The 24,399-nt window shown below is 40.3% G+C and overlaps 1 protein-coding gene across 8 annotated transcripts in view; it reads right to left on the reverse strand.

Annotated features, from left to right (window-relative positions):
• Positions 1-24,399, reverse strand: part of LRFN2 (leucine rich repeat and fibronectin type III domain containing 2) — a 227,500-nt gene that overhangs the window by 36,608 nt on the left and 166,493 nt on the right. For 7 of the 8 annotated variants that reach the window (XM_083829389.1, XM_083829388.1, XM_083829387.1 and 4 more), the window contains one exon: positions 5,245-6,637. In XM_083829389.1, the coding sequence (XP_083685515.1) occupies positions 5,245-6,617 (1,373 nt within the window). In that variant the 5' untranslated portion in view covers positions 6,618-6,637. Of the gene's footprint in view, positions 1-5,244; positions 6,638-7,408; positions 7,569-24,399 lie in introns of those variants that run through there. The other variant, XM_083829391.1, reaches the window with a different exon arrangement.

Below are 24,399 nucleotides of genomic sequence, written 5' to 3' on the forward strand. Positions count from 1 at the left end.
GAGCCTCCTCTGCTTCAGTTTGTGTCCATTGCCTCTTATCCTGTTACTGGACAACACTGAGAAGAGCCTGGCTTTGTCTTTCTTGCACTTCAGGTATTTATATACATTAATGATATAACCCCTGAGCTTTCTTTTCTTCAGACTGAACAGCCCCAGCTCTCTCAGCCTGCCCTCAGATGTCAGATGCTCCAGGACATCAGTCATCCTCATGGCCTTTTGCTGGACCCACTCCAGTCTGTCCATGTGTCTTTTGCCCTGCAGAGCCCAGGCCTGGACCCAGCACTTCAGGTGTTGTGTCACCAATGCTGAGTAGAGGGAAAGGATCACCTCCTTTGATCTTCTGGCAATACTCCTCCTAGTGCAGAATGCCATTAGCCTTCTTTGGGCAAGGACACAATTCTGGTTTGTGGTCAACTTGGTGTCCACCAGGACTCCCAGGACCTTTTCTGCAAAGTTACTTTCGAGCCAGGTGACCCCCAGCATATACTGGTGCATGGGGTCAGTTTTTACCCATGGGCATGACTTTGGGTTTCCCTTTGTTGAACTTCATGAGGGTCCTGTCAGCCCATTTCTGCATCTTGTTGAGGTCCTTCTGGATGGCAGCATGACCCTCTGTCATATCACCCATTCATCTCAGTTTTGTGTCTTCGGCAAACTTGCTGAGGGCACACTCTGCCCCACCATTCAGATGATTAGTGAAGATTAATGAGGATTTTATAAGACTGTGTCAAAAGCCTTACTGAAGCTAAAGTAGACAATATCCACCACTCTTGTCTTGTCTTGTCTACCAACCTAGTTATTTTTTCATAAAAGTTTATCAGCCTGTTCAAGCATGACTTTGTGATCCCATGCTGAGTACTCCTAACCACCTTCTTGTCCTTCGTGTTCCTTTAAATGGTTCTTAGAATTAGTTGCTCCATCACTTTTCCATGGATTGATGTGAGGCTGATCAAGCTGTACTTCCCTGGGTCCTTCCTCTTTTTGAAGATGAGTGACATATATGCTTTCTTCCAGGCCTCAGACATCTTTCCCAAGTGCCACTTCAAAGATAATTGAGAATGGCCTTACAATGACATCAAGACAGCTCTCTCAGCACTCATGGGTCCATTCCATCAGGGCCCATGTACGCCCAGTTTGCTGGACTGGAGCAGCATGGACCACAGCTACATGTGCCAGCCAAGGGACTTTATTAGTAGTTTAAAAAATGTACCTGCAGTTCTTAACAAAAATAAAAAATAAATAAAAAAATAAATAATTTCCACTTTAAAAGGGCATGCTTGAATAACCTTCACCAGTGGGGGAAAAAAGAAAAAAAAAAAAAACACACTATCAATATGAACAAAAGACATAGATAGCAAGGCTTGCACCTGTTAGCCAAGATGTGGCCTCGGCTTCTCCATTCAGGGTAACCTTGGTTTGAAGGGCACAAAGATGAACAAGACTGTTATTATCAGTGTAAGGAAAGTGAAGAGGAAAGAAAAGTTGGAGTTAATATGCAACAAATCAGAAAAGGGAAAAAATGCAAAAAAAGAAAAAAAAAAAGGCAAAACAAGCTTTCCTTTTCTCTCACTCTGCCTAGAGAGAGGAATCCTGGTTCAGTTCCAGGTGGAACTAATTAATTATCTTGACTGCAGAATTACTAAAACCAGTGCAAGGACAAGCTAGAGAAAGATAAAGAGCTCACTGGGACCACGCATAGATCTGTAAAGCAATGGTGTTCACCTGTGTGTAACACACAACTCCAGCACAGGACTCTCTTGTAGGATCTTTTCCCACATGACCACAGGTCAGGGCACAAAAGAGAAGCTCTAAGTTTCCACAAGCTGCTAAGTGCATGTTTCATAAAAGAAGGAGCATTCCCTTTTGGCAGTAATAAGGCAAAGATAATATATAGCACCCTAGGTTATTTATTTTGTGACAGAGGTTGTCATTGTAAGTTGATATTGACCAAACTGCCTCTTTGAGACCTTTGCACAAGCTACTGCTCCCTTCTCTCTGGTTTCTTCTTCTCACTGGGAAGCCATGTGGAACAGAGAGCTGATCAAGACCTGTGTTCATTAGATCAGTATTAGAAACATGCATTCTGCATCCACTGATGAGAAAAAAAAAAATAATCCTGCTGCTACTTTCAGTCGTGGTCCTAAGACAGCAAATAAAAGGGAAGTCAGATTGGGAAGCAGTGTTCCTTCCATTAATTCTCAGTACAATGATATTGGTCTATCAAGACGTAAACTTCAGATTTTGACACCAGTTCAGCTCACTGAAATCAGGAGACCCAACAGTAAACACTTGATTACATGCCATTGTGGTTCCATTTGCATCATTTGTATCTCCTGCAGATGGAAAACCATAGCTGGGACAGAAGCAGAAATGGGACTGGTATCTTACATAATGATCAAGAAGCAGCTTAATACCAACAGGGGGGAAGAACTGCTGTTTTCATTCTTTCACTATGAGTACAATGTACATGAAAAATGCTGAGCAGAGAATAAAGCAAACTTTTGTCTTGTGCATACAACATTTCTTATTAGTAAGGCACGATTCCTTCAAGCTGAGCACAGCCAGTGGGCCTCAGTCCTGGCACACTGCTGTATCTGAATGTATATTAAGTGCCCATCATTTCAGTAGCTAAGCAGTATCACATCCCATTTAGCACATACACAGCATTTTATAGAGCAGAGCGCTGTAAAAATCCTTTTCCCTTAGGTTTTTCTACACACTCATTGCAGTGACATGCATCTGACCAATTAAAGCAAAACAACTTTAGTTAATTAACTCTAAGGGACTGAGTGGTTCCCTGACTGCAGGTCATTAGAGCTGTTTTAGATATATATGAGTGCCACTGATTAACTCTTAGGTGCTGGACAATTTACTTCATCTTCCTATGTTTTATTTTCCCCTGGTGCAAAATGTAGGGAAATAAAATTTGTTTTCTTTGGTGACGTGCTTTTGAGAGCTGTGAATTAAAATAGCTACACATCATCAATGAATCCTCAAAAAGTCCCAATGGGAGTTTTACGGAAATAGAACTATCCTCACCACTGTGCTTCTGGAAAACTGAGCCACAACCGAGTAAAGCAACAGGGCCAAAAACTCACAGAGAAGCAGCAGTGAGGACAGGATAAGAATTAAGAGTTGCCTGACAGTCCCTGGCTCCTCCAGACCAGACTGGTAAGACGGCATCTCTCTTTCATTTCTGCCTATGGCATCTGGTTCTCATTTCTACAGCTACTACACTATGTGACTTCCCTTCTGCATTGTTTTATTTACCCTGTCCACCCCCTTCCTCAGCAAACCAACACATTTAATCAATTCTAACACCTGACAACCTCCACAAACTTATTTTTTTTTCAGTTGCAGGGATATTCCTGTTCACTGTGACAAATTGACTGTACAGTGTCATATGACTATGCACATTCTTCAGAGTATTTTTTTCCGAACTATTGCTGTGCCCAGGATCTTAAACGTTGGTTGAGTTCTTGCCAAAAGTTTTGCCTAAAGAAAAACTGGCACTGGCACATTTTCTTTTATTCCATCCCTAATACTCTACCATTACTTAGTTTTATCTTAGGCTTTCATTTTCCTTAACTCTACATAGCTGCAAGTCCCAAGGCTGACATACCACTTCCACGGTACATTATCCAGAGTAGGCAGATAATTTCCATCTTCTAAATGATTTGATTATTTCAACATACTTTTATAATTGAGGAATGGAAATGAACAGAACTGAGTTTCCTCATATTTCTTCAGTATTTGAGTAAATATCCTTTAAAAATACTCCTTGGGCTTCCTTATCAATATTCCTACTTTTGGCAAAGACTGACTAAGTTTGGAGTAGCTAAGTAAATCACTTTGTGAATTCCGCTCATCACGTTTGTTACAAAACTATTTCTTGAACAAAATTTCAGTCATAAAAACTTCAGTTCTGTAAACAACATTAGAATTACAAATCATTGTAGGAGAAGGGTTAGTGAAAAACATTATATGAACATTTACTACTTCTTCATTTTACATGGTAAACAAGAACAACAAAAATACTATATAATAAAAAAGAAAATAGCAAGGTCTGTTCTGGGGTCTGGAGTCTGAGTACCATAACTTGACAAGTGCCTCACCTCTCACTGCAGGCAGGTTGGGAAAGACAGAGTGGTTTGCAGGTCAGCAGACAGTAACCAAAAGCCTACCAAGAAAATCAATGGCTTTGACTGGTTTTTGTGGGGCAGAGTTTCTTCTCAAATTAGTGTCAAAACACAAACACCAGTATTCCTTTGCCAGATTCAATTTTTCTTCACTGGATTCAGGCTGTTTGCAAAGTTATGGGAATTTGTGTTTGGTTCTATTTTGCCTTTTGAGTCTGACTTCTGCTGGTAGCTCACAGCTCCAAAGATCAACACAATCATTATTTTAAAACAGAAGGAGAAAGCAGTAGCACTACTTTCCTGTTCTATTAAGCAATTTCCTACCTATTTTTAATCCCCAAAATTTAATAAATTTTCTTTCTTTTTCATAGGTTCACCGCAAGAGCAACTCTTTTTTGTGATATCATTAAATGTCAGAGAAGTTGTAGAACTCAAGGAGCTTAATGAACATTCAGGGCTTGCTTTCAAAATTATCTCTATCTCTTCTTGCATTTAATATGGTATAAAACATTAAATGTTCCAAAGTTGTAAGCAATTACAGTTGTGTAAAATGGATGTTAGTGAAGTAAGAAACAAGCTCTTTCAAATGGGTGAAAAATCTCTTGCTAACATCCCTGAATCTTGAATCACAGAATAATTAGAGCCTGTGTTATGGGTAGACAGCACAAACTTACTCCCACAATGCTTCCTCTCTCAGTAGTATGTTTCAATCCCACCTACAGGAGGTGGAAAGGGAAACTTCTAACTTCCAGCCTGTCAAGTTTTGCTTTCTTTGTTAAGCCTTGTAAGGAGGGTACCAACTGTGGTACTATTGCTTTTTTATAAATTGGAAATGTTACTGAAAACAGTTGTCGTTAGAGAATGAATACTACAGAGATTTGTAATGTATGACTCAAAACAGACAGTAAAGTGATGAACAGACCAACAGATAAAGTGACAGACTGACAAAAGCAGCACAGACTTATCAGACACCACTAACGTTATCAGCGGCAGTGGCACTGCTACGTCAGCTCAGATTTGAATCAGTGACTTAAGAGTAAAAGATTTCATATCCTGTTTTCCTCCCACTGCCATCATCGGAGAACAGAACAGCAATTGCATTTACCTGTAGATCAGGACTTCATCATCCGAACAATTATACTGCAGCTGATACATTTTTACCCGAGGGGCTGACTTGCTCACTGTCCACTTCACTAAAGCTGAGGTAGTGGTCACCTCTGACACCAGGACAGCCCTTTCTGGTGGGCCTTTTGTTTCCCCTCGGTTAGACTTGCTGGAGCTGGTGATGTCTGAGAGCCTGGATTTCGGCGGGGCTGCTCGGCCTGTGCCATTGCTGAGGTGAGGGAGCTGAACAATTGAGAGCTCGATCGTTGCGGTGGACTCTCCGGCAGCATTGGCTGCTATACATGTGAAAGTCCCGTAATCCTTGGATGTGGTGATGAGAATATCTAAGGTGCCGTTGTCATAGACAGATGTCCTCGAAGAGTTCCCGATGAGGCGGTCATCGGGGGCCACCCAGTGAATGATGGGGGTGGGATCCCCAATGGCTTTGCATTTCAGTGTGGCAGTTTGCCCTTCTAAAACGAGCAACTTATGAGTATGCTGTGTGATAAGAGGAGGCTCACAGACAAATTCTTCCTCTCGTACATACCAGAAGTACCTTCCCTTTAGACCTGGAGGAGAAGCACAAGTTTCCATATCATCATCTCTGTCAAGTCGCCTTAACCACAGCAGCTCACAGTTGCAGTGCAGGGGGTTACCCCCGAAACTGAGAGATAAAGGTGGAGAAAATGGGGTAACAGCTAATGGAATTACTTGAGATCTGGCAAAGATAGGATCAGGGGGAAGCTTCTGAAGTCTGTTGGATGTTAGATCCAACCTGGCCAATTTCTGAAGATCTGCAAACGTGCCCTCTGTAATATAATCTATCAGGTTATGATCCAAACTGAGCTGGTGCAAGTTTATCATCTTTCTTATAGATTCCCAGGGAATGCTTCGGAGGTTATTGTAGGAAAGGTCTAAGTCTTCCAATGTCAGCAAAAAATCCTCAAAGGCTTCATCAGAGATGCTGCTTAGCTGGTTGTTGTTTAAAATCAAGTGCTGAAGGTTAATTAAGCCTCTCAAAATATCCTCTCCAATGTCAGGCAGCCTGTTGCTGTCCAGATGTAAAGACCGAAGGCTCTCCAAGTCAGTGAAAGAGTAGGGCTGTATGTAACTGATTGTGTTTCTGGATAAGGTGAGGTCAACAAGCCCAGACATATTGGCAAAATCCTGTCTGCTGATATTAATTATAAAGTTGCCCCCGAGTCGAAGTTCAACAGTCCTTCGATCTATGTCTAGTGGTACAAACAGAAGACCTTTGGAGGGACACAAAGTCCCCAGTGACTCAGACAGGTTCTGACAGACACAATATTTGGGACAAGCGTTGACCATGACAGCCATTCCAAACACCAGGATGCTGCAGAGCAATTTTTCCATGGTAAATCACGCAACAGTACCTGCAAGAAAGGAAAAGAGTTACAGGGAACATCGGTAGTTATGACAGTGTTACCTTTCATCTATGTTTTATCTGACATCTACTTCCAGAGAGACTTGCCAGTGCCTCCTCTCAGAAATAACACTCACAGTGATCAACATTCTGTGATGGGAAGGTTAAGTGTTACAACAAAGTTTCCCCACATAATGCATTTGTTTCTTTAAAGAAAAATTTAAAAAAGAAAAAAAAAAAAAAGAAAATAAAAGTGGGCTTGGCTCCAAAACTGAATGGAATAGAAATTCTTAGAGTTTATGTCTGGTAACAGATCATTGTAACTGCCTATTCTCTAGTTACAGCTTTATAATTTTTATTGGGTAGCTGGTAGAGGACAAATCCTGCTGTCAGATTGCATGGCTTACTTAAAACTCTGAAAGATTTCACTTGGAATAATGCCTGCTTCTTTGAGGGTAGAAGCTGTCTTATAGTAATTACATACTGCTGCATAATAATGTGGAATTAATCTTAGGGTTGAAAGAGCTGATTTTATGGATAAAAATAACTACATATTTACCCTTCAGTAATGTGGTTGGTAACGACCATGTAATTATCTGGCCAGTCCTGGGGCGAGTCAGTTCACTTGCCCACCCTTAATAAAATTCATGATAGGCAGCTTAGGAAGCAGAAATCGCTTGCATAATCATCACCTGGATTCACCCTGCGCTCAGCCAACCTATAGGAAAGATGATGTTGTCTAGCTCCAAAGAGAAGAGATGCAGGGAAAAACATGTGCTACCTTGGGAAGCTTACTGATTCTTGCATGTTCTCATGCTGCAATCCTTCCTGTTGCAGTGACATCAGAGCTCTCCTTGGTATTCACTGCTGTCCCTTGCATCCCACACATTTCTCTTCATAACATTATCTCCCGTCCACCACCACCACTCTGCATCCCCCCCCCTCCCCTTTTTTTTTCAGCTCTCACTTGCTTTTCCAGCTTGAGCTGTAAAGTATTTGTCTTTGAAGAATAAACAAAAAGTATTTATAGGCTGACTTGGAGGGCCAGCCGTGGCTGGGAGGAGCTGCAGCTCTGTTTCAGGGTCAGTCACTGCACAATAACACATGAGACACCCTCTTGCTTCATCAGTTGCCTCTCCAGTGCTGACCTTCCAAGATGCCACCTCTGGGTCTCCCAAAGGCACGGTACAAATGGCTGCTGACACTACACATGTGCAGCAGATCTCTGTGCCCCTTCAGCTCACTACCACTTCTGCTGAATAACAGCTATCCGTCTGTTATGCTACCTGCTGTGGAAGAGCTAGTGATGTGATCCCCATGCAGACATGTGAGGTTTCAATAAAATCATGCTGTTCCTGCATGTTGTAGGTGGTAGACAGTCACCTGTGCCTGAGCTAGTTCTGTTACTGCTGTACACATGATGGGATAGCATGTAATGTCTCATAATAACTCCAATAATTTGTACTATGAGGCCACTCAAACTTTAGCAAACATATGACACAAGAAACATATTTCACAAAAAAAAAAAAAGTCACAGTGCAATGATTTACACTTCATTTCACAGCTGAAATGACAGTTATGCAGATGTTTCATAAAAATTAAAAGAAGTTATGGAGGTTAATAATTAATCCACTAGTAACACAACAAACACAGAACAAAATCTATCACCTCAGTATTTTTTTTTTAACTCTTTAAACCATTCTTGTTTACCCTCCCTGTGAAAGAAATGAAAATTTGAGCTTTATGTTTTGGGGCTGTGCACAAAATTGGCTGATTTCTTTCATGGTTAAGGTAGTTTGGCTTCCCCTGCCTAGAATTTAGAGTGACATGACTCAGAAGGAAGGAGCTGTAGGAATGAAAGATGTTGTGAGGGTTGAACTATGTATGGTAGTTCAGTTATTGCAAAGTTTTCTGCATGGTGAGATGTTGGCAATTATATAACATTATTACTATTCTATAGGAGAGGAAAGGATTGAAGCATCTGTGTTTGCTGAACTCTGAAAACAAGATGAAAGCAAGATACTTTTAGAAAGGATGGCTTGAGAAGACTAATCCTACCTTCAATAGTAAATAAAAGGCTACTGAAAAAAATGTTTGGAGATTAGCAACTAAGTTATTGATGAAAATCTGCAGTATACTTGGCAAAGTGTTATAAATATCCCTTACGTTATTATCAATTGGTAGTTTACTAACAGGCAATTGGCTTTAGAATCTTAATTATAATTGTGTTCTGCAGCTTTAATTTAGTGTATTACCCTACCAGCTGAAATGATAAACAAAAAGCAGTTTAAAAAGGGGAGAAATAGATACAGTTAATTAGTAATAAGCCCTTTCATAGCTTCTCCCTCATCTACATTCCCACCCTCTGAACATCTATTCATAAATGTGAATGCACACTTAGGAGAGCAGTGTCTCCTTTAAGTGTCCCAATTCTCTAACCACATTTTTTCCGGATGCCGTTAAATATCACAGAGCTCTGGGGAGACAGTTGACTCTAAGCATCAGAGTGAAAAACATTTGTAAAAAAACTGGGGGGAGGAACAGAATTTAATTACAGAAAATAGGGACTGCGACACCGAGAGGAGGCTGTGAAGCAGGAGATCTAAATGGCAAAGTAAACCCTGATGGGGAAACCATCTGTGGATGGATTGAAAGCTCGTCATCTGCCTGTGTGTACTTGCATGCGTGCATGAAAAAAATGCAGAGAGCACGATATGTGCTTTTACCAGCAGGAGAACAATTCAGTAACATCTATACCAGGATGAAAATATCATGGCTGCTGTCATTCCGGTTGTTGAATCCATTTGAAAGTATTAATGTAAATATTGTTTGTCTGCAGAGGATATTTCTAGACTTAGTAATCTGTTGCCAGCATCAATACTTCAAGCTTCTGAGCCTGGCACCATAGGTTTCTCAACAACATTGTCCTGAAGTGACAAGTTCATGACACAGCAAATAGTACACAAACCCAATGGGTTACAAAGAAGAGACTGGGGAGAAGAGAGGTATGCAGGACTCCTTAAAGAGAACACCTGGGGTTTTCATAGGGCAGCTGTTTTTCTCTTTTCCCTCCAGAAAGAAAAAATACCTAGGCCACAGATATGGTAAGAATTCAGGAGTCTGCACAATTATAATAGAATCTTCTAAAATCTAGTCTCCCACAATGTCAAGGTAATTGGTAGCTGCCAAGGAGATGGATGTATAATAAAAAATGTTTTGATTTCAGTTCTGGTAACTTTCGTATTAGAGAGAAAATAAATTGTCAAGTTTAGGGTCTGTTTTTGCTGAGTAGTTTGCTCACCTTATTCCCAAATCTCCTGTGACCTGCAACATCGAGCATTTTACAGGCTGTTGGTGGTAGCCCTGTGAGAAGCTCACCATTCTGATTTACATTTAAAAGGTATCTATCAGCAAGCTAAAGTAGATTTCTCACAGCAAGTCAGTAAATCTGGCAGGGTTTCTGCCTCAGCTCAAGATGAAAAATAGTCTCTTTAGTCCTCTTATAACATGGATTGGTATGAATTAATATGTGCAAGAGTCATAAACCTTGGTGTTTTGTATTCAAATTTTCCTCATAAAGATACAACTTCTGTGATTTGGCATCTCATTTCAGGGTTATCTCTGAGGCATTTTTTAATTCTATATTCATTGAGCTTTGCATATAAATTCCAATAACCTTTGCGTACCACAGCACCAAGTACAAGTTAACTGTCAGACAAGTAAGGTATAGCCGCAGCACACAGGCTGGGAGAAAAAAATAAATAAACAAAGAGGTGGCTGGGTAGTGGCTCTCATTCTACTGTCTCCTACTGTACGGGGACGCAGCTTCCAGGGACTGTATGGATGTGTTCTTACACTTTTTTTTTTTTCTTTTTCAGGTTTGTAGGTGCTGTTCAAAGAATTAGATTTATATATTGTCCTGGTTCCAGTTAGGACAGAGTTAATTTTTCCTCCTAGTAGCTGGTAGGGTGCTATGTTTTGGATTAGGATGAGAAGAGCGCTGATAACATGCTGATGTTTTAATTGTTGCAGAGCAGTGTTTACACCAGGCCAAGGACTTTTCGGCTTCTCGCTCTGTCCTGCCAACGAGCAGGCTGGGGGTGCAGCAGGAGCTGGGAGGGGACAGACCCAGGACAGCTGACCCAAACTGGCCAAAGGGGTATTCCATACCATCTGATGTCATGCTAAACAATATATAGGGGTGGCTAGCTGGGGTGGAGGGCTGGCTGCTCGGGGATAGGCTGGGCATCGGTCAGCGGGTGGTGAGCAATTGCATTGTGCATCACTTGTTTCTTACACATTATTATTATTAATACTATTATCATTATCAATATTATTATTATTATTGTTATTATTATTTTCCTGTCTTAATAAACTGTCTTTATCTCAGCTCATCGGCTTCACTTTCCCGTTTCTCTCCCCCATCCCAGAGAGGGAGGGGGGAGGGTGAGTGAACGGCTGTGTGGTGTTTAGCTGCTGGCTGGGTTAAACCACAACATATATATATATATATATATATTTCTCCTAGGAGCTACCCTTTCCTCTTTCTTAACCTTCTCGTATCTTCTCTCTGTTTTCACTGAATCTCAGTGACTAAAAAATCTATCCCACAGCTGCAAAGCCTGAAGGACTGCAGCAATGGGTGAAGTTTCACGGGTAGTCTCTGAAGCAATTTAATCTACGGCATGTAAAAGGGAATGGAACCATGTCAGGACAAAAATTATTCCTTAATCCTTTCCATTACCAAAATCCATGTGGGAAAGGTAGGTCCCAGTATGCCCTGATCCATACAGGTAGATTATGATTCACCTAGTGATGATTATGGCAGTAAGGAAAGTAAACGTCTCTGCATCTGAATCTGTCCTCAGAAATGAGTGCACTGAGACATGGGTTCACTGCTAGTTTTATGAGCATCTCCAAGACTGTTCAGTTGTTGAAAGTCAGTCATGTATCTAGACGCTCACAGGCTCAAAATCAGGACTTCTGTGTTCACCTAGGTTTCTGCATTCCTCTCGGGTAAAGCTGCTTACCATCAGATGTGCATATGTACAGTGCAACTTAGATTTTAGCTATGCCTTTTTAGGAGCTGGTTTTTTGAAAAGAATTAGTAGCATTAGCACGTGGTGTGCTTGCTTTCTCCAGCCACTCTACATTTTGTAAATCATAGAGAGGAAACATTTACAAACACATGCTGTTTCAGGTATTTGTGGCTGTCTTTATTAAGCTCTTCCCATATTAATTTGACAAATATTGCTTCCACAGTAGCAAAGAAAAAAAAGGGTCTCTGAATTTTAACTTTTTTTTTTTTCCCTCTGTACAACTTGTTCTTGAATAGTGCAGCAGTAGCAAGATTGCAACCAAAATATTTTACTATCCCAGTACCACTACAAGGTTCATTTATGCACTTTACTTCATGTGAGTGCTGTCCTTTCCAAGCTGCTGGGGGTCCATCCTATCTCCTCTGTCCTCCCCAGGGCTGGAAGCAGTCTTTGCTTGGCTGCATTTAGGAAGAGCTATGCTAAAGAGGTGAATGCCTCCAAATGAAATTAACTCACAGAATGGTTTAAATGTAAGAATATTTCTGTTATTGCTGGATAACAGGTAACTGGATCCAGAACAGAGGTAAGGATAATCCATAGAAAGCAATTTTCAAGAGGGCTCACTCTATGAAGCTTGATTTAATCCATCCAAAAGTTCCCCAAGGAAATAACCCGGTATTTTCTTAGTCAGGGCTGTCTCACACAGAAAGATATTGGTCTCTTTCAGTCTTTTGTTGGCAAAACTTGTGTCTATTTGTGTGCATTCCTTATCTTTCCCCTGCCTCTGTTCATGGCTGTTTGGTTTGATTGTTTGTTTGTTTTAAGCACTACTTTTACCTAATTCCTTTACCATTCCAAAGACTGAAGCAGTGCTTTTATCAAAGGCTCAAATAATCGATGTAGCTGGTCAGATGCAGAGATAGGTCAGATTCAGCTATAACCTGAGCATCCGTGAAACACCATGTTGTGAGCTTGGCAGAATACACTTTATACCCCAACAAACCTCTATTCACTGCAGGATTTTGGTAAAAGAAGCTCAGACCTCACAGCAGCTTTTCTGCTGAAATACAGGACTGTAACTTTGATGGTATCTGGCACAGGAACCTTGTAGCTTTAATACAAATAAATTTTTTCATCATTTCAGGTCTTCCAGTCTACTGAGGCATAGTGTTTCTCCCACTGAAAGCAGTACTTTTCAAACACCCTAGAAGAACAAATCCACTTGTTATTGTTCTGTCACAGTGGAACTCTGCAATTAAGTCACTCTTCACTTTTCTTGCTACTTAGGCCAAAAAGAATAACCTTGGACAGTTCTACAAAGGTTTGTGATCTGTAATACTTGACAGATGATAACAAAACCAACTGTTATTAAATAAATTTCAGAGTCAGTTAACAATACCAACACCTTCCCTCCATTTAACATAGTTAAGCTACTAGTGAATACTGCTTAGGTGAGCTCTTGAAAGACATAGTACAAATTTCCTAGAGTCACTTTCAGATACAGGCATCACCTGGAAAGGGCATTTTGAGCCCTAATGAAAATGTGTATTTGTTCATACACGTGCATACAAGAGGAATTATTATTATTATTATTAAGTGGGTTTGATGAAGAAAAAACATATTTGCAGCTTCTCTGCCAAAGATCTGGACCTCTGGCTGCCAAACATTCTGTTTGTTTAACAGCCTTAGTGACACTAGAGCACGTACATCTCCAGTTCCAAGGAAATTCAGCAAGGGAGCTTAAGTCAAAAGGAAACCACATGCATTCTGTTATATCCTACCTCACTTTCACAAGCATTTTGCTGAAATTAAGACATTCTTGTAAGCCATTTGGTTTTGAGAAATGTGCAAAATTAATCAAGCTTTTGAGATTCATTTCCTGAGAAAATAAGACTTGGTGAACACATTCTGTGTACTTTTGAGCATCTGCCTGTCTGGCACTTTCCCACAATACATTTGGGACATTTTCTTCACTTCAGATAAAATTTGAAGTGCAGAGGCCTCCAAAATATTTACTACTCATGCATTTCAAGAATACAGAGTAAGTTTCGAGACAGCAGAGGAGACTTTACCAGCTTTACTGGAGTTTTGCAAAGGAAATATGCATCATGAGGCCAACTCTTTTTGAGCCTTAAAGAATCCACATGGAAGAGAGATATTGTTAATATCTTTGTTGTTGAAAAGTCTTTAATTAAAGTTCAGCCTTTTTAGAGAAGAGAGAGTCCATTCTGCTGTTGCAGTGGTCTGAGTTGTATGGGTTCTCTGGTGTCTCATAAGGGGCAAACTCATTCTATGATCCCAGTACAATTCAGTTAAAGAGTTGCTCAGTCAGGCACACACATCCTTGGGAAGCCAGAGTTTCCATTGTCTCCACAGAAAAGTGTGTTCCAGACAGCTCAGGGAGGTAAATGCTGATGAGGATCCAGACTTTGAAAACCATTCAGAGAACCTGGATGCCCTGGTCCGATTCATGTCAATTGGCCCTGAAAGCCCATGTTCCTGAGTTTTTTAAAAATCTAGCACTAAATAGTAACATCGTTCTGTAACTACACTGAAGTTATAGTGAAGGCTGCTGTTTCTGCAGTCACATTGCGCAAATAGGAGCACTATTTAATAATGTAATTTAATAATGTATTTAATAATGTAGTTAACAAAATAAGAGAGTTTCTACTCAAAGTTTACAGGTACTACTATTCCATTATACCTGATCTCTAGACCTTGCCTGATCTGGCATCACGCCACTTGAAACTTGGACTGAAAACTTTCATTCTGGGAACATACAGAAAACAGAGCAAAAGCAGTACAGGCTTAAAATTACACCTACTAATGAGCCTAAGTCTCTTGTGCTGCTGAAGATGGAAATTTATCTTCTAGAATGATGTTTACCTTCAATGCCAAGGTCAGTTTAATTTGTATATGTCCTGAAGCCTGGGGTCCAATTTTTAATCTCTGAATGCTGATTATAGTAACTGAATTAACTCAGTCTTATATTGTGAATTCAGTAGGCATGCTCGATTTACTCATTCATTTAAAAATATGTTACTTTAAGCAAATACCTACACAAAACACATCATTTCAAAATGAAACTGTCACATTTCAGAAACACTAGAAATAAATATTCTGAATGGTTCATTTTATACCTTTCCTAAAGTAGTCTCATGAAATCAGAACTGGCACAAAAATAGGTTTGGTCAACATGGACTAATACATATCAGTGGTAAAACTTCTGGCTAAATGGAAAAGTTACTTAGCTCTAGCCAGAACTCATGAGTGGCCCATTGTAACCTTAATAACTGTAGCCAGATCTTTTTCAGAAGTATGATTTTTACCTGTGAAAATAACTGTAATGGCATTATTCAACCTTCAGTGACTGTAAATTACAGGCTTTAACCGACTGATTTGTTGTGACAAAAAAAAAATGCTTAGCTATCTGATGGTTTTCGAATATGCACAACATTTAAATGTGTAGACAGTTATTTGTAAGCATAACAAAATGAAATAAAATAAACAAATTGAAAAGAAAGTATCTATTTAGAAAATCCATGTGTAGACATTTGGCAAACAGAGAGACCTAGGTAGCACCACCTAATACATGGTTGTGTATCTGCATGTACATGAGCTACATGCAGTGTCCCATTTCTTCAAGGGCAAGACACTTACCCTGAATTGCCTGAACCATCTGATGAGAAGCTGTGTGTGGGGAGTAAGAGAAGCTCTGATGTAGCGGAGAAGTTAGCTGGTGGCTGCTGGCTAGAGGACAGTATAATAAATTTCCCAGTCGTGGAGGTGCATTGCACCAACAGCAGATCAAACTGGTTTCCTAGAGCTTTCCAGTGCAGCCACATCTGTGGAGGACAGTGATTTCCCAATGACAGGGGCACAGGATGTGCAGGGTACCGTTTTCAAATGAACTAACTAGAAATGGCTTGGTTTGTTCTTGTTTTTGTTTTTTCCCCCAGACCTTTTGCCGGTCCATTCATTTTCTTCTGTTCATTTAATGTACCCCAACATTTACCTTTATCTCCTGCTTTTAATGTGGTGTGCCAAGTCTCCATCAGATTCAATCCAAAAACTCATGAGTCAGCTAAGCTGAGCCCCTTTCTATTTTTAGCCATCCAGTTAATTTATTTATCTGGTTCCTTAGAGCAATCCTGCATTTTGCTTCACCAGCACAGTAGAGAAGTTATCAGTTATTCTGTCTCTTACTCATTTTGAACACACAGGGAAGCTGCAAATGTACGAAGGAGCAACCTTCTCAGAGATACTACCTATCGTGTGAGACACAGTTGTCCATCAACAGTCCCTGCTGCTTTCTGTGTCTACAAGTCAAGATCTGTTCTCATCATTTGAATCCAAATTCCCCCTACTCTGAGCCATAACAGCAACTCCAAGGGTAGCTCTTTATCCCTGGCTTATTCTAATTCTTATAAAAACCTTTATATACTCTTATTTCCATCCACATCAAAGAAAAAGGAGGATAATTAAAATTGGTATCCTTTCCTTAATCTGAGCTTGTTGCCTTCTTTTTTTTTTTCTTTTCTCTCCCCTAAAGACAAACTCTGTCCAATAGCTCCTAGGTAGTATTCTTTATTTGCAATATATACTGCATTTTGCCTTTTATTTATAACGTATACTCAAAGAGTCACTGTTACGAAAAAACAAGTCATACATACAAAAAGACCATTTTCTGTTGTTTCTCATAAATTTAATTGGGTGCAGAAAATTACATGTGAAGATTTGGAGATGCTATGAAATATAAGCAAGACAAATTGAAGGATATCACGTAAAGTCCACACTCAAAAGATACTGAATTCATTTTTGATGAATGCCACAAGTTAGGATTACTAAGTATGTTAGCAAGAGCATTCAGTAGCAGAAGCCTGCTGATTCAGGGAATACACCCAAGTGGTTTGCAGTTGTGATTGGCTCACAGTTTGGTAAGAAACTGGCAGAGGTCTGAGAAGGAAACAAGACCACTGCTGTCCCATTACTTGATTCAACACGGCCTGCTCAGCCTCCAGGTTCTTTCTTCAGTCTGGCAATCACTTTATTGTATTTTCTTGCTTTTCACTTTTGATGGAACTAGATTTGTCAGCTAAACCTTCTCTTTCTAGTCTACTCACTGATTCCATGCAGGAGGATAATTCATTGTTCCTTTGGAGGGCTTTATATTCCCATTGTCTCTAGCATGCGGAGGGTAGTTTCTTAAACTTGTAGACTTTAAAGTTGTTGCATCTGCTTCTATCATTGTATTTCCAAATCACTGTGTCACTGGACAGGGAAGAGAAAGGAAGTCTAGATTTTTGCAGGTAATACCTGTTCTTTCATATCAGGATCTCATTGCACTTTACAGAAGAGACCTTTACTACCTCATTTTTGCTGATGAGTAAGGAAGAGGCACAATCTGGCTCAAACATCTCTCCCAAGATTACTTGCCAAGTCCTTCCTGGAAAACCCAGCTCTACTTCCTTTCAGACCTTCTTCTTGCACAGTGATGTTTCCATGTGTAAGACATGTTAACAGATTTGTTAACACAAATCTGGTGTCGTGGATAGTGTTGTCACAATTGCATTGGAAAGATGGGCAGGGAGGCATACATATCTGGGGAAGAAATGTAAGTGGTAAGATTCACTTACATGTTCTTTCTTCCCTGTAAGATAAAGATAATTATATCTATTGACTTCTACAATCAGTTGTTTGCAAGGTACCTGGAGACAGCGTGTGTGTAAAGGCTCTTAACATGGAAGTCATGACACAGAAAGAGAGACAGAAGACAAGAAACAGCTTTTGCAGCCCTTTCGCTGGCTAGTCACTGCTTCATCATCATCCAAGGTTAGCAGTGAATGGGAGCCAGAAGACATGGATGCCTGTGCAATGCTGAAGGGACTCCAACCCCCAGCACCCCCTCTACGGCCCCAAATACCAGTAGCACAGAAGCCTGTGGAAGAAACACTGCCTGCTTTCCTGATATCTTTCTATTTTGGTAACTTAACCATAGCTAAGAATCTCAACTTTCACCACTGACGAGTAAATAAATAGTAGAGTACATTTCTAACTCTCTTGACCAGTGCGAATGGGTACACTGGGAAACAGCACCATGAAAGCAAACAGATGTAAACAAAAAGCATGCCTAGTCTATTACTTAATAAATAAAAATAACACAAGCATATGATGGCATTTCAGTCATATCGATGAGACCTGGCCGAAGGCTTTGAATGTAAAACAACAGAAAGTACTACTAATTTTCTGTCAAACACTGGCTGGTCTGCAGAGACCTTTTCCTGGGAAAAGTTGGAAGTCTGCCAGCTGAGGCTAAAGGAAGGTGAGTGGAAAGCAAGATAAGAATAGCTGCTTTTTTTGCTACTCTTGCTGTGTTTATTTATGAGGAAACAAAAGCCTTCAATCCCCAGGGCTCTCCACACAGCACCTTTCACTGGCACTAAAGCAACAAAAAATAAAAAATAAAATAAAATAAAAAACAAGTCTCTTAAAATTAAAATGAAGGGAAAGGATGTGATAAAATAAAACATACAAGCCCCAAATATTTCAAATGTATATTCTGCTTCACTTTGCAGTTTCTGCTTACCAACTACTCACAGAATGAGTCTTATCAGATAAGAGCGGCCAGCTGCTACACGCTGCATTTAAATTTATATTGCAAACAACAGGCTCCATTACCCAAGGATTTTCTCGTTGCATTCCTAATATTGTCTTTCTGCATGCTTTATTGTTCCTCATTTCCTTGCATGGTCTTTGCTTTCTAGTGTGTGCCAACACATCCTGGTATTTATTTCAAACATTTTTTTTTCTTTCATTCTTTTTCTTTTTTTTCTTTTTTTCCTTAATCTGCCTTTAAATGTCCTTCTTTATGCCTCTAAACACTCAGCTTCTCAGACACCATCTCAAAAGCTGCTGTTTCATACACTCTTGGCTGTTCCCTTCTCCCTTTCTGCTGTTACCCCTGTTCCTTCATCCCCTAATCGTTTGATCACTGTGGTTCTTTGATGTGTGAGTCTTCCAGTTCAGGCCCAATTTAATTATGTTTTTTACAAGACTGACCTCTCTGGTCCCAATTTGTTCAAGATATTTCCTTCATTGATCCGGGGCCAGATCCCTGTACTGCCTGTTCTAAACTAGATTCCTGATATTAGAAGCAGCCATGTACTAGCTCTGAAGGTCATTTTGCATATATCAGCAGTTAATTGCACTGATTTATTTGTGGTGGATATAATACACCCTTCCTTGCCCTTAGGTCCAGACATATTAACAGAAAATCAAGGGGAAACAATTAGAGGGATTTTCATACTACAACAGGAGCACTTGCTTCACCATTCATAAGCATCCTCAAAGAATAGATCACATTTTACAGAAATTACAAGACACCCTAAAGATCTGTATATTTAATTTCTCTTGGGCTATTATGAAAACAAAGTCCAATGCTATGGGAATTTTCTTTCTTAAATTCTGCTCCTATCATCTACCGTTCTGGAAATAACCAGCAAGATGTTTCAATTTTGAATTAGAAAGGCAAACGTGTGGTTTCAAGAAAGATCAAAAGCCCTGTAGAACATTTGCAAAGCCAAATATGCTGTGTTGATGACACACAGAGTAGATAGAAGATAACTCTGTTTATAAATTACCAGCCTGACATACGTGATAAACGCCCCTATATAAGCAAGCAGACAGAAGAACTAACTCTTCAGTAGATCAGTACAAGCTTCCTATCTTCAGCAGAAAAAGTCAAGGGAAACTGAAATACAACTTTTTTAACCCAGGAAGGGAAAACTGCAATATTGCAGCCAAGAAAGGGGAAAAATATGTCCATGGTGATTGCTGTTTTCACAGGGTCTGCAGTTAGTGTAGATCCAGGAGGATGCAGAGCTCAGTGACAACAGCACAGAAACGGCACGGTGCCACTGAGCTGTGCATGTTCACTGAGCACGAGGTGTGGCAAAGGTCTCTTTGAATTAGTTTGAGCTAATTAAATACAGCTCTGTGCTTGACAGGATCTGCAGATGCCTCAATCCACTTTGTCCAGTTCTACTCAAGGATGATGTCGAATCTAAGTAAACCGGCATGAACACATTATCCTTGCCTGTTGCCAAAAGCTAACAACTGAATAAGATCAGCACAACCAGCCTGCCTGACCCTGACTGAAAAGGGTCAAGGAAACTGAGCCCTCTGGATAAAACTGGAGCTGCTTCACGACCACGGTGTTCTTTCCCCAAAATGGAAAGTTAAACTGGGATGGTTTATCTGCTACCATGAGAGAAGAGATGCTGGCTTCCTGGACTTTAATGAGAGGGGCTGATATACAGATGGATCTTGATGTTCCATGTTTTTTCACAATGATCACTCTTAGACATTGTCTTTCATGTTGATGGAAGATTTTTGTTTGTGTTGAGGTTTTAAAAACAGGAGAAAATTACTTTTACCTCTCTTATGCTATTTAAGACCACATGGTATGAGAAATCATATAAAAGAAGAGATAAAGACAATCAGAAAACCATAATTCACAAATAAATAAATACAGAATAACACTTGGATTATTTAGCTTACTGTCCCACAGTTCCCACTGATGTTTAATGATCCAAGAAGCACATCGCTTACCTTAAGCAAGCAACTCCATAGCCTAACACCTTTCAGTCTCAGAAGTATTTTATAACACCCCAGCCCAACCCAGACTCCTGATGAAAGTTATCTCCCCAACACACACCCAACTCATTTTCCCACTTCTGAGGTCATTTGCAACGATGTCTACAAACGTGTATTCCTGTAATGGTGACATGAAAAGTGGAGAAGAAGTGGTGAAGCATCTGTCCTTCAGGGAACGTCCTGCTTTTTCTCCTGACTGATATTTCCTCACTCAGCCATGCCAGTTGGCTCATGGAGGATGTTACTCATCTGTCCCCTCCTTTTTCTGGACTAAGTCTCCATTCACGAATTCTGTGGGAGGTTTGCATGAGTAAAATGTGAGTAAGGATTTCAAGACATGGGTCTCTGAGTCACAGATTTATTGAAAAAAACACACACGCACACAAAAGGCGGGGGGGGGGGGGGGGGGGGGCAAAAACCACTGTCAAACATACACCACCATGCTAGCATGGAAGCTATGTACTCAGCTCTGGTGAGCCCGAACCTCGAGTACTGCATTCAGTTTTGGGTCCCTCAGTACAAGAAGGACATCAAGGCCCTGCAACATGTCCAGAGAAAGACTACAAAGCTGGTGATGGGCCTGGGACACAAGTCCTATGAGGAGCGGCTGAGGGAACTGGGATTATTTAGTCTGGAAAAGAGGAGGCTCAGGAGAGGCCTTATTGCTCTCTACAACTACTTGAAAGGAAGGTGTGGGGAGCTGGGGCTCGGCCTCTTCTCACAGGTGATAGGACTATCACACTAGTGATAGGACTAGAGGGAATGGCCTCAAGTTTAGCCAGGGGAGGTTCAGGTTGGAAATTAGGACACATTTCTTCTCAGAAAGAGCAGTCAGGCATTGGGACAAGTTGTCCAGGGAGGTGGTGGCGTCTCCGTCCCTGGAGGTGTTCAAGGAAAGGTTGGACGTGGTGCTTAGGGACATGGTTTGGTGGGTGATAGTGGCGGTAGGGGGACAGTTGGACCAGATGATCTTGGAGGTCTTTTTCAACCTTAATGATGCTATGATTCTATGTCAAACTAACATCTCAGTTCTCTGAATACAGAGGGACACAGTGGCCCTTGCTGACAATGATAATAAGAATGGTGAAATCTGTGACAAGTCCTCTGCAGGGTGTTACTACTAGGACTGCAGGGACATCAGGGGGTATTTGATACTTATTTGCTCAAAGAATCATCATACATGTCTGAGCTGCCCAAAGAGTACTAAATGATCACAACAGTGAAACCTGTCCAGAAGGTTATTCTTGATTTCATACAAATAATCTTTGCTTTTTCCCTTTTCAATAACTTGTTTTGTCTTGGGTCTCGACATGCACTGGAGTATACTCATGTGCTCTTTCTTATTCATCAGTAGTAAGGATTGCACCGTGGGTGTTCTAGATGCCAAGGAGTCTCTCATTTCCTTTGGTAATAGCAAACAATTTTAAATTGGAGCAAATAGAAAGGAAACAAAATGCAGACAACTGAGCAAAGGGTAAGGCCAATAATTTAGTTTGTAAGCTCTGTGTGGCTGCTATTCCCCTCTACTTTATTTTCTCCAACAACTGAATAGGCAAATTGTGCTGCCCAACAGGCTGTATGGGACAAATATCTATGTGTATATATATATATATAATATACACATACATAGGAAACATACACAGGAAAGGCTGAGAGAGTTGAGACCATTCATCCTGGAGAAGAAAAGGCTCAAGGGGATCTTATCCATGTATATAAACACCTAGTTGGGGGAAATAAAGAAGATGGAGCCAGACTCTTCTCAGTGATATCCAGTGACAGGACAAAAGGAAATGGGTACAAATTGAAATAGAGGGAATTTCATTTAAATGCATGAAATACTTTTTACCTTAAGAGCAGTTGAACATCTGCACGGACTGCCCAGTGAGGTTGAGAAGTCTCCATCCTGGGAAATGTTCAAAACACGACTGAACATAGTTATGGTCAGCCTGTCCTTGGTGGCTCTGTTTTGAGCAGGCACATGATCTAAATGATTTCCACAGCTGCTTTCCAACCTTAACTATTCTTTGATTCTGCAGTGTAAACTAGTTGCATATTTTTATATCACAAATTTAAAAGGCAGTCCTGATCCTAGTGCATAGCCAGAACAGCTTCTGCCCTTGTGCTGTCTGCAATATTACCTCTTTCACACACAACTTTAAACATAATGGAGATGAGTAACTAGACTAGTGGATTCTATAATAATGAACTTTATTCATAAGGAAATTCATTTCTAGTGAAGATGATCCTATCAAACCGGCATTTATTATAACAAGTACCTCTCTCCAGAACATAAACTAACAATTTCCCCCATCCATCACACTTTGTAGCCCTGGCTCAGGTATTAGGCAGAGCCAAGAAGAGTCATCTTTCATGGATCAATATTCCAGACACAAAGGGGAGGTCAGATTGCACTGGTTGATAAATTATGGTAAAGCTATTGCTAGAAATCAATCCTTTGTCAAAATGACTGAGAATGATTACAACCAAATGATGGCCAGGGTAGCAAGGGTTCTAGAGGCCCTCTTTTGAGCTTATTGCCCTCTTTGGAAATCAATTTAAATTGCTTTTTTTTTTTTTTTTCAACTTTTTATATATATATATTTTTTTCAATTTAGGACAATTGTGGTAGCAAATGAAGCCATCATCTCACTTTTTCTTAAGCCTGTCAAAGGAGTGGGTGTGCAGTAGGGTGAGGAATGGAGATTTGTGCTCACCCCTGTAAGGAGGAAATGTGAAACCAATGATGAAATAGGCTTTATAAGAAGACAAATGAACAGTAGGCAATTCAGTCTCTCTGACTTATCCCAGATTCCCATCTTTCCTGGCTTGATGGTTCAGTGCATTTGGTTCATTGCAGCAGTGCCTTTTGCCTGAACATGGAAATTGTCACTGGCAAAAGCTGAAAGACCTCAAGTAGCACATATTAATACCTTTCCAGAAAAAAACAAAACAAAACAAACCAATCAAAAAACATAACATAAAATGCTTGAAAATGCAATCTGAAGAACTCAAAAATTGGAAAGAAAAAAAAAATAAAAATAAAGGCTCCATCTCCTGAGATCTTAATGTATGTCTGGCACAATGTAAAGAGCCACAGAATGCAGGGATGACGGGATGACACAAGCATGTTCAGAAAACAGTGTGAACCTAACCAGATATATGGAAATATCTCCCTGAATTTTCATATCTCACATTTCACCACAGCTGAAGAACAAAGGCAGGCAGTGCATTGCAATAGTTTAGATGAGAGCCACAGGGAAACCTGCAAGCAGAAGGGAACACCCTGCATCAATGATGGAGCTTTCAGGAACATCTGTAAACTGTGTCACCACTCTTCCGTGCATGAGGTCCTGAGAACAAAACAAGCTTTGTGGCTACCTGTGGAATTGAGTATTTCATTGCTGAAGTGACATACAAGCCCAAAGTATTTACATCATGTTTCTGCTCACATACAGATTACTTGTGTCTCTGTGTCAAAGCCATCTTACAGCGAAAATAATTCCTTTGCAATACTGTTCATAACCTGACAACAACAGCTGTTTTGTTGAAGCACAAAAGAAATCTAACTCCTCTTAATAAGTTGTCTATTGCTTAGGAGCCTTCAGTTTCTAGGAATTTACCATCCTTAATATCCAGCAAAAGCATCACTTTATCAATGAGTCAGAAAGCATCTGGAAAAACTGCTTCCCTCAAGGTACTGAATCAATATCAAACAATTCAAGGTTCAGATATACTCACAGTGTGCAGACAACTGCTAATCAAGATGCAAGCAAATCATTAATCAAAGGACAAAGCTGGGAGAAAAATGCAAAAGATGCCTAATTGACTATTTTCCAGCATTTCTAGAGCACTCTGTTCTTATTGGTTCCTTTCAAGAAGTTGTTGTTGCTCTAAGAGATTGCTGGCATGGGGAGAATATGCATTAATGTCAGGACTGATCTTAGCGAGCTGTCCCACAGTCTCTTCAGATGAAAAGGTGAATGAGAGGTTTGACAGAGCAAACATGGAAGAAGAATACAGAGGACTGAGGACTCCGTTACATAAGTTATACCTCAGTTGCAGCTGTGCTGTAACTGGG

The sequence above is a fragment of the Anser anser genome (assembly GCF_964211835.1).
Source record: "Anser anser genome assembly, chromosome: 3".
Taxonomy (NCBI): domain Eukaryota; kingdom Metazoa; phylum Chordata; class Aves; order Anseriformes; family Anatidae; genus Anser; species Anser anser.